This window comes from Panulirus ornatus, chromosome 38 (genome assembly GCF_036320965.1).
Source record: "Panulirus ornatus isolate Po-2019 chromosome 38, ASM3632096v1, whole genome shotgun sequence".
Classification (NCBI taxonomy): domain Eukaryota; kingdom Metazoa; phylum Arthropoda; class Malacostraca; order Decapoda; family Palinuridae; genus Panulirus; species Panulirus ornatus.
The window spans coordinates 4,310,193-4,325,450 of record NC_092261.1 but is presented as its reverse complement, the minus strand read 5'-3'; the positions used below and the strand labels follow the sequence as shown (position 1 = coordinate 4,325,450).

Here is a 15,258-nt window from a genome sequence, read left to right as displayed (position 1 = left end):
AAATTTTCCAAAAGAAGGAACAGAGAAGGGGGCCAGGTGAGGATATTCCCTCAAAGGCCCAGTCCTCTGTTCTTAACGCTACCCCTCTAACGCGGGAAATGGCGAATAGTATGAAAGACATGAAAAGGCAAAACTGTTTGCCCATTACAATATAAAGAATATCAAATGGACACCATTCTATTTGAAAAACTTAGTATACATATATGGAAACAGTGAACAATTATTAAATTCCTTAGGAACTGCGAAAGAATACTACATATAACTAAACCACAAATTTCACATACTGTACTTACTTTGGAGTCACGTTGGCTTCTTTAATGAAATGCTTTACTATTGATGATATTCCATTTGGGGTTACATAATGCTTTGTCCCTTCATCACTTGTCCTCATTCCTAACACTTTACTACTGAGGGGTATCAACACTCCTGCATTAATGAGCTCTTCATAGTATCTGTAAAAAGAGGTTTTGATTTTGAGACTTTTTCTAACTTCTGACTGCAACATAAGGATACCAGTGCATGTACGCCTACCCAGTCACCACCTGGACAAAAAATTGCATGAAAAGCCTTGCAAGTAATCAGAAACAGTTGCCAAATAAATAATAATAGCATAACATATGTAGTCCTAGAATCATATTGTAAGCACAGGTCCATCATGTTAGAGCATTTGCTTACTAACAGTTTCAGGTCACCTACCCCTTCTGCTTACTGCCGTAAAGCAACAGAACCAAGTAAAGCAACAGAACCAAGTAAAGCAACAGAACCAATGTGTTTAGGATAATAAACTAATAGTGATATCTCAATTCATTATCTACCTTACAATTTTTTTCTCTGATAAATTCATCGATAATCATATAATTATTTTTTTCATTCTGATATAGTAAATCCTAAACACTCTAACAACATATATATTATTCTATTCATAAACATAAACAACACATCAGTTTCTTACGCCTATGTACATTAAACAAACACTGGAAACCAAGGTTTGTGAATGCTACTTACGAACTGTGAAGTTTGGCATATTCTGGAGTTGCAGAGATGTACTGAGCACCAAGATCAGCTGTACACGTAGCATCATATGGGCTACGAGATGTTGACATACGACCTCCTTGGGGGTAACTGAGCCATTAGACATCATTCATTATTCTATTCAATTCTATTCTATCTCCAATATCACTAACTCCACATATATTTAAGTGGAACAAATGGAATGCATGCAAGCATTCACATTTTGTAGGGATTAGTTGTGCAAAACAGAGGGTACCTAACCCCTGATTCTTCAGACATGCAAAGGGAAAAGACAGTCAAATTCCTGTTCATTTGCATTTCCTGATATCTTCCTATTAATTCAGTGCTCAACTTTCTAAGAATTTCATAATCAGTATGAATCGTATATTTTGTTATATACTTTAAATCATGATTACATGGCAAGAGTCAACGTTTTTAGTGATTAACTATCTAAGCATATGCAACATTACCTTCCACCACAGTATATGAACTCATTATCTATGCTTTCATTGGATGATGACAGGTTCATATAAGAAGCAAGAATGTGGACCATACTAAAGGAGTAAATAAGCTGTTGAGAAATCTTACCAGCTCCTCTTGCTTTGTCCCATAGGATCAATTCTATGTGTGGTAATTCCCTACGTAACAAAGCACCAGTTACTGCACTGGTAAGCCCTCCTCCAACCAACAGCACCCGTGTCATCATGATCTGTGAATTATCAAAATATGTGGAACATGAGAAACCTTCCAATGATAAAGGGAATATGCACTATCAATTCACATTTACAGATATTAGCAGAAGTAATTTGAAAGTATATGCATAAGATTAATCACCATACTAATCAGACAGTGGTTAGGCTATGCTGTCATATGGCATACAATAATAATTTAAACAAGTGTGGCCTGATAAGCTACAAAAATACATGTATGCTAAAACCTCAAGTCTGAGTGCTAACATTTGTACCTAAACTTCAACAAAGTAGAAATGAGATGCCACTGCCAAGGTAGTGAAAGAAATTTTCCAGTTCCTTTTCATGAAATAATACATTTGCTTAAATCATTTGTACAAACTGTGATTGTACAAATGAAAGTCCCATTCATTCGCATACTGAAAGAACCAAAGAACCAAGAATACATTAGCCCTTATTTCTGTAGCAATAATAATAGAAGCCAAAGCATCGAACAAAATGTGGAATTCACATACCTTCAGAGATTAATCTCACACATTTTCCAAATTTGTCCAAGCCCTGCCCATTTTGTTGGGGATCTGAAACTATGGGATGCTAACTGATATGGGAAAATAGTCTACCCTCACGTTAATGAAAAGGAAGTGATATGAATCCAAAACACTGCTTTAAACATCTATGCATATTGAGAAGCCCCTAGAACTTACCAAAGTAATAGTTTCCTTTCCCTTTTCGGAAAGACGAAATCCTAAATTTTGCATCATAGAAAAAACAAAATTATGAAGGATCTATAATGAAATGTTAAATTCCAGTTCAGAGGCATTACAGAATTCACATGTATTTGGAAAAAACATATATAAATATACTCATTATGCTTAGTAAAATTAATTTTGACCCAAGAAAGGGAAAATTCACATGAGGACATGATTTGAAGCATTATTTTTTTTCTAACCGAGAAATGACAAGAGCTACGATCACTACGTAAAATGTGAGGTATGAGGCACACACACTAAAATAAATCAACAGATCTTAAGTAGATTAATATTCAGTACTATAATCAATAAATACTAAAGACACTGTAGTCAACTTCCTTCAGCCATGCTGTTTGTATGTGACTGGAAGAATTAAACACACTAGGCAAAAAGGAAAAAATAACCCACTGAATGAATATAAACATCATACCATTCACAGTACTTCCCCAAATAACACTGAAACTGCTTAAATTCAAGTTGCCAAAGTAAGTTAGTTAAGGATTTCTTAAGCTCTGTTGTCTTTCAAATATGTTGCCCTTACTTATGCTACTTTGATGCTACTTTATCCTTAACTATTATATCCCTTTATACTATATTATATATATATATATATTAGATAAATTGTAACGCTCTAAATCACTTCTGTTAAGATCATTGATATGGACTACTTCAAAATCCATGTTATTTATTTGATGCCCCTAAACTGGATTTCTACCTTAAGAATCACAAGATGACACAGACTGTGAAAGATTACAAAAAGCATAATACTGACACTGGGCAAAACTTTGTCTCTCAGAGCAGTTCAGGCCATGCCAAAATCACGAAGCGAATACCTAGTGTAGCAACCATAAACATGAATGACATCACTAGACATCATCGTTCTGTCCTTAATCTATTACCTCGTAATGTTATTTCAAATCAATAAGAAATACCTGATGTCAGATGCAGACTGAACCGTTTTCAATTTCGTCTGCAACACGAGAACAGCTGATCTGATGATGCAACCAGCAGAGAAGAGAGAAGGAAGTCAAGAAGTGCAACTCAGTCCCTCACTTCTCCTGCCATCTAGTGACTATATTATAAACTAAGTTATGAAGAGCCGAAGCTTTGGTCGATAGATATATGATCTTATTGAGCTTCTTTGGTCATTCTTCTTTTGGATCATATGAACTTTGTGAATTGTTCTTTGTCACCTGCCATAAAAGAATGAATTTCATATTAAAAAGTCTTCTCTTAGACTATCCCCAATGACGACCCTCATTTTACTTGCTTATGTAAATGCTGTAGCCTCAATCAGTCTTGGTTGATGGGTTCCATTACTCAAATGAATGAAAATTGATAGAAATTCCATCTAGAGCAATTGTCGAAAACCTATGTGACTGTATAAAAACCCTTTCGCAGAAAAATGACGAGTTGGCTCAAAGGAATATACTAATACGATACGATGCCATTACCTTGCGCGTTATGAATAAAAATGTTATGATTTCCATGAAAAAAGTAAGAGATAAAGATCAATGAATGAATGTGCAAGATATAACCCAAATTTCTAGTCGCTCGAATGAATAAGGTTATTGTACTAAGTTACTGAAGCTATTGTACTGAAGTGCTGCGGTTACAGTACTAAGTTACTGAAGCTATTGTACTGAAGTGCTGAGGTTACAGTACTGAGTTACTGAAGCTATTGTACTGTAGTGCTGTACTACGCCTTCGTATTTGTTTCTATGTATAATGTCCGTAAGAACAACGTACAAAAGTCATCTCTATTATCATAGGTATTGTTATTGCTATAATGTTATTGTTTGTTCACATTACCAGAATATCATAACCACAGTTGTAATCGATTTTTCTTAATGTTCTCATTATCAAACATTTTAAGAAATGTCATTAATCTTGTTATCATTATCATCAGACTCTTATGATCATTTCATTTTTTGTTGTGTATTTTTCTTGTGTTTTTTTTTCTCATTATGAAATGTAATCTTTGTTGTTATCTTGATTACAAAAGAGCCACATACAGTTTACGAATGTTACTTTGACTCCTTGATTATCATTATTATTATCATTACCGTAACATCATTATCATGAATGACAATACGACTGTAGCGAAACCGGTGATTAAGATGTTTAATGACCATCACCATAACAACAAGAGCTTCAATAGCAATCCCCTACACTAGATCATAACAGCAGCCAATGAGAAAGCCTGTGGTCACAACTCCTACAACACAAACTAGAACAGAAAGAGCTGGTGCTCCCAACATCTACAACACGAAACAAAACACAGAAAGGAGTCTTCACAACACCTACAGCACAAACCATTACAGTGAGGGAAATGGTGCGCACAACACTTGCAAATCAGATCATAACAGGGAGAGGACAGGCGCTCACAATACAGTACACCATTATCTACAATACAACCCAAAACCCTTTTCTCAAAACGAACAGTAAAATATCTATAACTTTCACAAATCACAGCAAGAACTACAACTTAAGACAGTATTTGCAACACAAACTATATCACTCTTCACAACATCCACAAGTACAACACATCAATTGCATTACACCTAGAAAAAAGTACACCGGAAATCAAGATTCTTAAAGACACACAAACACGAATGTTTTCAAGTCGTTAATCAAGTCTCAAAATGCTCTTGTTATTTGTTATAATTCTAACTTTCGCGAGGCAAGAGAGAGGACGTCTCCAGTATAATGGTATAGTGTTGGCTTTAGTGTTTCCGATCGTCTGTTCCTCGACCCTGAGGTTGAAAATAAATGGCTGTGATTCATCTACACGTTCCTCTTTATATTTCCAATATTGAGTCAAAAAATTGATGTATATTTGCAGTGAAAAAAAAATGTCAAAAAACAGTATGAAAGAGATGTAACAAACCAAAGATCAATGCTGTTGTTAAAAAAAAATATATGAATATTCTCACAATCGGAAGTTGTTGAACTGGAGCTGATAAATATAGCCACGAACACCTCAAGTTAGCGGTGTCAGGCAGAGTAGGGCGCCAACCAACCCCGCTCCTCCTGTGGCCACCGCCACCAGGAACCAAGCAAATGATATCATGATGGCAGGCGGACGTGGCCCCTTACGATGTTAATTTTCTTTTATCAAACGAGGTTAAGGAAACTATTCATGAGACCGTCATGAAAAAAAAAAATCACTGGAAATATATCAAAGTGTAATGCGTCTATGACAATTCAGGTCTCGGACTGAACTCCGTATGACCTTACAGATATTACACTGGAAATGAAGAGGGTTAAACATAGGGAATATTTGGAGCCTTCATTGTAACAGACGCCTATATATGGGTTAGCGATGGTTGCGTCTGCGGCAGAAGGTAGACCCACCCCTTAGAGTGGATACAGACACACCCTTGGCAGAGAGACAGAGCCATGCCTGCGACAGACACAACTGGCCTTGAAAGAACCACAATTGGGACATAGTTAGACACTTTGAACGTAGACGGAAACCAGGGACAGACATCATCATACATGGGACACAGACAAAGGCGTATCTAGGGGAAATAGCGCCTATGGCAAGCACTGAAATTGCGCCCCTGGCTTGATTAAGAATGTACATACAGTGAATGTATAAAAAAATATATACAGTGTAATTATGAACTGTTGAAGAGTTAGGCCAAACTTAGATTCATATAAATTCATATAAAGACTTAAAGTTAAAGACTTATTTGATCAAAATTGTAAAGTAGAAGCGGTAATGCAACTGATAGTAGCAAATATTACTATAGTTGAAAAGTAGGTGTTTCATTTTTATTTCACGAAACCAAACCGTCAGAAATGTCAATCGGGTAGCATATGTCAAAAAACAAACCTGTTGATTCGTGTCCCCCTTCAAGTGGCGCCCAGGGCACCTGCCCTACCTGCCATATCCTAGATACGCCACTGGACACAGACGTGTGGTCGCCACAACTGAGACAGGAATAACTCACCTCTAGGCCTCAGAGAAAAACACAGAACAAAGATAAGCACATCTAAGGTACAGTCAGAGAGAAACCACAAGCATAGCCACAAATTAGGGGCGTATGGACGTTAGTGAGGGACAAACGAACACCAATAGCTAACCCTAAGGGTGACGTCCAACACATTGAGGTTGAACGTATCCTTAATCTGGGTCAGAAAAAAGGAGGAATGGGGGAATGACACGCTTGGCCTCGAGCTTTTAAGAGCCAGGTAGTGTAGCCTTACGATAAGTTACACACCAGGATACGTCTGATCTCCTGATACAGTGTGTGTCCCCAGCGACCTATCTTCATAGTATAGTAGCCTCCTGTCTCCTGTTTCTCCACACTTTACTCACAGGGGCGAAGGGAGGCGGGGCGAATGGTTCTGGGGGTGGTGTGTATATATATAAGACAGGTGACCGAAATGTTCTCACTTGTACCATCCTCGCTGCCTTCCCAACCGCACCGCCAGTGGTCACACCGTAAGACACCTGCCCACATCAGTACACAGAAGTCGTACACTCAGCCACTACACCACATTACATATCCTCTTTCCACCTGTGTTAAACACCACACACAGTGTACCCCCTCGTCTACACCCCTGCTGGGTACTCGCTACTTTCCTAAACACCAACTGCGCACACCTCTCTGCACTCCGTGTGTACCGTGAACTACAATGCCCGTCTCACAGGAGGACGGAATAAGGTTTCAACTAACAGCGAGACAACACGAGCAATCTATACCACTGCTTCAGCATATTACAGAGAAGTGAAACTTTACAAACGAAGAACAGTTACCACATAACAGAAACGGCGCGGTGTAAGCAACTCAATCTCTATGTGTTTAGATGAAGGATGAAAAATATTCCACAGGTTCTCAGTCTGGAAAGCGAGACCGTGTTTACTGGACAATGAGACTCAAACGCAAGTGTTCTAAAAAGTGCTTTGACGTTCACGGAGGAGTTATACAAAAGGTGGAACGCCAAGTGAAATATATATCATGATGAGTAACAGTGGTTGATGGCGTGTGTCGCTTCAGGGCTGGCCAGGTCTGCCGCACTGTTCACCAAGCGGTGCCTCTCTTAGGCAAGACACCACTGGTGGTGGCTTGCCTGCTGAACACTGCCCATCCAGACACTACTGGTACAGGACCCTGTGTGTGTGTGTGTGTGTGTTGCTCGCTAAATGATACAGTAAAGATACGAGTTCTGGTTGTGAAGACTCTATTAAGAGTGGAAGACCCTCGTTGCTTTACTTATCAAAGTCATCGAAATTTGTTGAAACGAAAAGCGTCCTTACGAAGCGTTTATAAAATTGGCCAAAGATGGAATCAAATATACAAGCACAACATGTGGGGGAGTCGGGAAGATGGATAGAAAATACTGAAAAATGGATACGAATGTAATGGCAATTATCCTTGTGATGTGTGCTGCCCCGGGTATGTATACGTGGTTGTGAGGGCCTACGGCTCCCAGTTACTGTCTGCCACGCTGAAAAGAGGTAACCCCGGAGGGCGGGCGGCCGGACGGACGCCACAAGTGAAAGTCAGTTGGCGCTGATTGCAGTGGCCGTCCTCAGGGTGAGTTGCTGGAGGTGATGTATTTCCCATGGGGGTCGGTAACCTACTCACTGCACGCAGGGGGTGAGAGGTGAGTATCATCATAAGGGTAAAGATGAAAAATGTACATATAGACAAAGTTAAGAGACTGGGCAACACATAAATGATAATCCCCCCTCCCCCCCCCCTTCCCCCACCCCACACACACACACACACACTAACAAGCACCTCTAGTGATTCGTTCAGCCTATGATGGAATTCTAGAGAGTATCAAGAACTTCTTTTCCAGGTGTGGCCAAGATGAAGCTACTGGCGCTGATGACGGCGGTGACCCTATCCCTGCCGCTGGTGTTGACCTCGCCCATCCTCTTCCACTGGTTTGACCTGAGCTTCCCGGCCAGCTGCTGCAGAAGACGCCTGGCCCACTGCTGTCCACGTTACACCCTCCACAACCAGCAGACAGGTCAGCCTCTCTTCAATAAGTTTTTTTTTTCCATGTTCGTGTATTGCCGTCTGATCTTCGGTGCTCCTGGTGTCCAGTGAGGTCAGAGGATACAGTCCTGTCCGTGCTGTTCCTTGGCCTCCTAGGCACAGCTAGAGTCCTGGTCGTGCTGTTCCCTGGCCTCCTAGGCACAGCTAGAGACATGCTCGTGCTGTTCCTTGCACCTCCCGGCCACACCAGATTATTTCTTCCATAACTGTTATTTTCTGCGAACAAATGTCTCAAGAGGAACTCTGTCTGACCTTTGCTCTACCACACAGAACATGATGCCTGGACAACGACGTTCTCGTGCCGCCAGACTCCCTGACTGTGTTCTCAAGTCGCAGTGAATCAAGTGGTCCTCCTCCTCCTCACCTGGGAACTCTAATCCACCCGAGGTCATGGGTGTCTGTATGGTTTGCCATCTCAATCATGGCCTTCACAGATCCACGGATAAAAAGACCATCTATAGTCTCCAGTCTCTCACTGGATTTCGTACCACGATGCTCTTCCCATGAACAGAATATATATTATTTTCTTCCAGTGTCCAGTGTCGTCTATATGCTTATGAGCAGCAGCTTAGCTCCAGGGTTGGCAAGTCTGGCTTCTGTGAGTCCAGGGAGACGTGGCGATGGACGCAACCTTATATAAAAACGTTCCATTTATGACACAAATTACTTTAATGCCGGAGAAACTTGGGTGAAATGAGTGTGTGTGTGTGTGTGTGTGTGTGTGTGTGTGTGTGTGTGTGTGTGTATGTGTGCGTGTGTGTGTGTGTGTGTGTGTGTGTGTGGTTGATAATGCTAGCCAATTAAAGACGATGCGTTAGGGGGGGGTCCCTGATTCTCGTAATTGTTAGTGGGGGTCATTAGAAAGTTGCTGCGTGCTGGCTGTTGTCATCCGGTGGGGATGTGTGGCCGAGGGTGCGTTGTGTCCAGCCGGTGTGGGGTATCCGTCCAAGAGAGCGTTGTGATAATCGCTCTGGGGATCTGTCTAAGGGTGCAGATCTGTCCAGTAAGCTGGGGTTATCTGTGTCCGAAGGTATAATCTGTGCATGATAGAGCTTTACAGCGAGTACCTTTTTATGTTTTCTTTAACTGAGATGCAATATTGAAATCGATACGGAAATAATCCGTGGTGTTCTGTGGTAGTTAATTGAGAGAGAGAGAGAGAGAGAGAGAGAGAGAGAGAGAGAGAGAGAGAGAGAGAGAGAGAGAGAGAGAGACTAGAGACTACGGGGCAAGGTGTGGGAGGCGAGAGGTGACGACTGAAAGTGAATACGGAGGTGAAATCCTGAATGAAAAGACTTGTTCTGCTCCCCCGCGGTCATGTGGTTTGCGGTGGTGTTGGGCGTCGCTTTGTGGCAGCGTTTTTTTTTTTCTTTGCGAGCGGATTGCTCAATGCGGGCGCAAGGGAGCCCGAGGGAGAGGAGAGGAGGAAAGAAGGTAGGTGGTGAACTCGAGAAGTATATTGTAGTAGGATGGGAACAGCCTGCTAAATACCTGAGGTCATTTACGATGATCAAGAAGAGCAATGGTTGAGGCTACTGGTGACCTCAACCCATTTGGAGAAGTTCCCTTGTCATGCCTCCTCTGCGCCCTTCCACAAACATAGTCTTCTGTCCATCGAAGAAGCCTACCCCTTCCTACTACCTGTCCAACGTGTCATCTATGACACCCCTTGCCCATCGTGCCATCTATGGCACCCTTTGTCCATCGTGTCATCTATGGCACCCCTTGCCCATTGTGTCATCTATGGCACCCCTTGCCCATCGTGTTAACATTTGGCACCTCCATTCACCGTGTCATCTGTCCACATAAAACCCCCGTGACATCATCTGCATCCCGCCTCGTCTCACGTCCCTTCGCCGCATCTCCATTCTGAAGTCCATGTCAACCTCATATGCACCGGCTCCTCCCTACGTAATCCAAATGTCCCTTCCGTTATCTCGGGGGTGCCTGCCATGTCCTCTCCTGTGGCCCATGTGTATTTATCCTGTTCTCCAAGTCACTAGTCCCGTGTTCTGTGTTTTCCAGGAGCGACCAAGAGACCGTGGCCGCTGCTCACCAACGAAGGGTTGCCTGAAGAGGAGCTGCATCGCCTCCGTCATGAGCGTCGCGCCCGCAGAGAGAGACAGCGAGACAGGAAAAAAATTCGCGACCTGCACGGAAGCCTCTAGCCACGACAGCGTCTAAAACGACGTCCATAACCAGCTTATCGTCGAGACCATGTGACTCACACCCTGAAGTTCATATCTATGTTCAGACAACGTGTGTTGCACTACGTCACAACCATCCCCCACACCCACCCCCACACCTAAGACACACTCATCTCACACTTGCGACATGCTCATCCCACATCCAAGACACGCCCCATCCCACACTCAAGACACGCCCATCGCACAACCAAGACACACCCACTCAAACGCCACCGACATTGAGGGGCTTATCGGTGTACAGGAGGACCCTGTGGTTGATGGTGTATAGCAGCATCCTTACTGACCAGTGACATGAGCGTAGCAGCATAGTCTCTGGTGAGGCAGTGTACTGGGTTGTGTTTGCCCCAAAGGCTGTCCTGACTATTTTGTTTAGCGAGTTCCAGATGAGTTTTGACCCTTATGTGTGTGTGTGTGTGTGTGTGAGAGAGAGAGAGAGAGAGAGAGAGAGAGAGAGAGAGAGAGAGAGAGAGAGAGAGAGAGAGAGAGAGAGAGAGAGAGATGTGTGGGAGAGACAGAAAGAGACACAAACTGGCAGGTCGTTTGCGATTCCTGGGCTCTGGTTTGATCCGGAGTGCCAGAAGGAGGGTTACTCGAGTACCCAGGGAGTTCCTGCCTTGTCTAGTGGGAGACCTGTGACTACTTGACTTGGAGTTGCGCAGTACAAAACTGTAGTACGTGTTTACCCAACCCCCTGAGTACGACGGTACGATCCTTGAGGACGAAGGTTCGACCAGTGAATACGACGATACGATCCTTTGGGGAGATGAATGCTGCTCTTTGACTTAACTCCTCAGGGTCAGGTCAAGGGTTACGCCCTCATGCTCAAGGTTCTTGCCAGTCTAGTGCTCAAATTATATTTCATTATGCTTGAGACATCGTACCATCGTGCCCTGGCAAGTATCGTACCGTTGTGCTCCGTGGGTCAAGGTGTAATTGCACGAATATGGCCAGTGTTCTAATGTTCTCAGAGTTATATTCAGTAGAACAGATTATTAGGCATATGTACTTGTAATCAAATCGATATGATGTATGATATATAAATAAATGTATACTAAAATGTTATGTCATTTGTGGCAACTGGGTAAGATGCAAAGATACAAGATCTATGTTTTCCCAAACAAATCCTGCCTTGTCGGACGCCACAACGCGTTCATTTGCTCCGGCTGGATTGTTGATACTTTTCCTGTGTATATGTGGGCAGCTTACACTGCTTTTCTCAATTGATTTTTAGTAGCTTTTCATGAGTATATATGTATATATATATATATATATTTTTTTTTCATACTATTCGCTATTTCCCGCGATAGCGAGGTAGCATTAAGAACAGAGGACTGGGCCTTTGAGGGAATATCCTCACCTGGACCTCTTCTCTGTTCCTGTTCCTGTTCTGAGCCTATCATCTATCATGTACACAAGATGATGACACCATCACCGAGTCAAGCGCTAGGCTAACGCTGGTAGCAGCAGAGGGCAGGGACGTGGTCGTCATCCACGCTGAATTGACGACGACCTTTCCGAAGTCTGCTTGAGACCAGGGTCCGCGGGGGACGGGGTGGGGGGTTCACCTGGGCCAGCTCCCCGTCCCTGGTATTTCCGTGACCGATGGCACCGTTCATTACCCGCAACATCAGGCAAAAGTTTCCCCACCCTCCTTCAGGAGACTGACGTAACCCTCTGTTTCGGGAAGCTTCTTGGTGGTCGTCCTCTCGCCCTCGAGATATGGCAACCATGTTGTCAGTGCGAAGTGTAGCATTACAATGAATAAAGAAGAAGTATTAGAGAAATATACATAGGCGACGTCACCTTTTCTCCTCTTTTGTTTGCCAGTTTCGCAGCAGAACAAAGAAGATTATAGTCGGTTTCAGTGGCAGAAACGTTGACTTCGCCTCGTAAACAATTACCGTTAAGCCAGATCATGAGACTTTTCGTCAGTCGTGCTGACACAGTAATGATGTACGTTTTATATATATATATATATATATATATATATATATATATATATATATATATATATATATATATATATATATATATATATATATATGTGTGTGTGTATATATATATATATATATATATATATATATATATATATATGTGTGTGTGTATATATATATATATATATATATATATATATATATATATATATATATATATATATATATATATATATATATTGAAAAGGAGAGAGGTCGTGAAAAACATGCATAAGATGAAGTATGGCAAGACGACTGGAGTGGATGGAATTGCAGTTAAATTTCTCAAGAAAGGAGATGACTGCGCGGTTAGTTAGGATTTATCATTTATACATGTATGACTCGTGAGAGATGCCTGTATAGTGTCACTGTTTAAAGGCAAGGGGGACTTGAGTGAATGTTCAAATTACGGAGTTATAGGTTTGCATGTTCAAATTACAGAGGTGCAATGTTGCTGACTGTACCCGGTAAGCTGTAGGGAGAGCGACGATTAAGGGGCTGTTGTTATGTACAGATCCAGACGGAGAAGGAACACTGAGGCTTCGAGTATTAGAGGGTGTGTGGAACAAGTGTTTGCTTTGAAAAGTGTGTATGAGAAATACTTAGAGAAACAAAAGTAGCAGAGGGCGTTTATGGGTCTAGAGGAAGAGTATAAGAGGGTTGATCGTGATGCTCTGTGGAAGGTGTTACCAATATGTTATGTGGGAGGGAAGCTGCTAGAAGCAGTGAAGAGTTTTCATTAAGAGATTAAGATGTATGTGCGAGCAGAAGGAGCGGAGGGTGAGTGGTTCCGGGTAAAGGTGTGACTGCGGCACAGGTGTGTGATGTCAGTATAGCTTTTTGATTAGTTTACGGATTGAATGGTGAGGAAAGTGAATGTAAGGGTCTTAGAAGGAAGGGCAAGTCTCCAGTCTGTCCAGGGTGTGGAGGCCTGGGAGGTGAGTAAGATGCTTGCTGATGACGGCAGAATCGAGTGAGAAACTGCAGAAGCTGGTGCTTAAGCTCGGGCAAGTGTATGAAAAGAGATAGTTGAAAGCGAGTGAATATAAGCAAAGATACTAAGTTCAGCAGTGGAAAAAAAGACAAACGTTTTAATGCGAGTTTGTATAGATAGAGCCTGAAAGAAGTTGGGCGTGTTTCAGATCCCTGGGAGAGGCCGTGGCAACGAATGGAAACATGGAATTTGAGGCGAGCCATACGGTGGGTGAAGAGGCTATGGTCCTGGGGGCATTGAAGGGTATAAGGAAATAAAGGTCACTCTCTCTGAGGGCAAAGAGCGTTATGCTTGATGGTGTAGTAGTTCCTACGGTGTTGTATGGATGTGAGACGTATGCCCGAGATGGACAAGCACTGATAAGTGTGGATGTTTTGGGGATGAAATGTTTGAGGATGGTATGTGGTAAGAGAAGTGTTGATCGACAAGAAACGATTGTGTAAGAGAGGTGGTGTGTTGGTAGAAGGAGTCTGTGTGGCAAAGAGAAGTATGAGGAGGCTCGGATGTATGAAGTGGATGAGTGAGAAGATAATGACTAGGAAGGTGCACATTTCGAAAATAAGATGAGAAGATCAAGTGAAAAGCTCTGAGTGTTTAGGGTATAAACTTACAAGAGGGTGTGAGGGACGCAGGGGATAAAGTGAATTGGATTGATGTGGTATGCAGGGGGCGACGTACTATCACTGGGCTGAATCACGGAATATGGGGCAGGTCAAGGAAAACTACGGAATGATCTTCAGGGCCTGATGGTGGATAGAGAGCTCTGGTTTTGGTGCATCATACATGACGCCGAGAGAGAAAATGTCAGCGAATGAGGCCGTTCATCGTCAGTTCCTGTCGCTACCTTGATTCTGCGGAAAACATCAATTCCCTGAAACTATTTTGACTTAATATGAAAAAACACTACAGAACGTTCTGAGCTCAGAAGGTTCCATAAACAAGTTATTAGAACAGGTGATAGACAAAATGACCACTGCTGTTCTAATATTTTTATCACGATATTTTTTTTCTACTGAATTCAAATATGCCTTACTTAATGATGAGTTTGATTACCAATTATTTGCCAAAGCAGGCCGAGACTTTTGACAGCTATGAAGATCTTAAGAACAAAAATGCTAGAGCAAGAATAATTGCCTATCTATCTGTCTATCCATTTGCTCTTAGGTCCAGGGGGCATATAAGGTACTACATACAGCCTCTTAAATCATTCATAAGCATTTTAGCCCCATGCCCAGCAGTGAGTTCAGGTGCCACAGAAAGAACCTTCATACTCCAATAGATGATTCCCACTAATTTACGTCCCACACTGATCATTTCATAATCACTCGAGACCAACAGAAGGTTAAGCCAAAGACTCTGTAGGATGACGAGGCAATCAAAGAAACACTGCTGAGAGTCTCTCTCTCTCTCTCTCTCTCTCTCTCTCTCTCTCTCTCTCTCTCTCTCTCTCTCTCTCTCCCTTTCTCCTTTCTTAGCACACACGCCCTAGTGTCTCTGGGCTCCCCACAGCATCACCCAGTGGGGAGTTTAACAATCAGATTAAGACAGGGACAAACTGCCACCGCGGAAACACCACCCTCCCGTCCCCTCCGTCACTCTCCGCCTCGCTAACTCT

General features: G+C 42.4%; 2 protein-coding genes across 10 annotated transcripts in view; one reads left to right on the top strand and one right to left on the bottom strand.

The window, feature by feature from the left end:
- LOC139760828 (renalase-like) overlaps positions 1-15,258 on the bottom strand; it is a 41,369-nt gene that overhangs the window by 8,121 nt on the left and 17,990 nt on the right. For 5 of the 9 annotated variants that reach the window (XR_011715411.1, XM_071684476.1, XM_071684479.1 and 2 more), the window contains exons 2-4: positions 1,600-1,720; positions 1,006-1,111; positions 294-452 (exon numbers count right to left, since the gene is read on the bottom strand). Coding sequence is in view for 7 of the 9 variants with exons in the window: in XM_071684476.1 (XP_071540577.1) it covers positions 294-452; positions 1,006-1,111; positions 1,600-1,720 (386 nt within the window). In the remaining 2 variants the exon portion in view is untranslated. Of the gene's footprint in view, positions 1-293; positions 453-1,005; positions 1,112-1,599; positions 1,721-3,348; positions 3,527-15,258 lie in introns of those variants that run through there. The other 4 variants (XR_011715412.1, XM_071684477.1, XM_071684480.1 and 1 more) reach the window with 4 other exon arrangements.
- LOC139760969 (uncharacterized) lies at positions 6,870-11,696 on the top strand. The gene is made up of 3 exons (XM_071684749.1): positions 6,870-6,902; positions 8,267-8,440; positions 10,495-11,696. The coding sequence occupies exons 2-3, from the start codon at positions 8,278-8,280 to the stop codon at positions 10,635-10,637; spliced, it is 306 nt and encodes a 101-aa protein (XP_071540850.1). The 5' UTR covers positions 6,870-6,902; positions 8,267-8,277; the 3' UTR covers positions 10,638-11,696.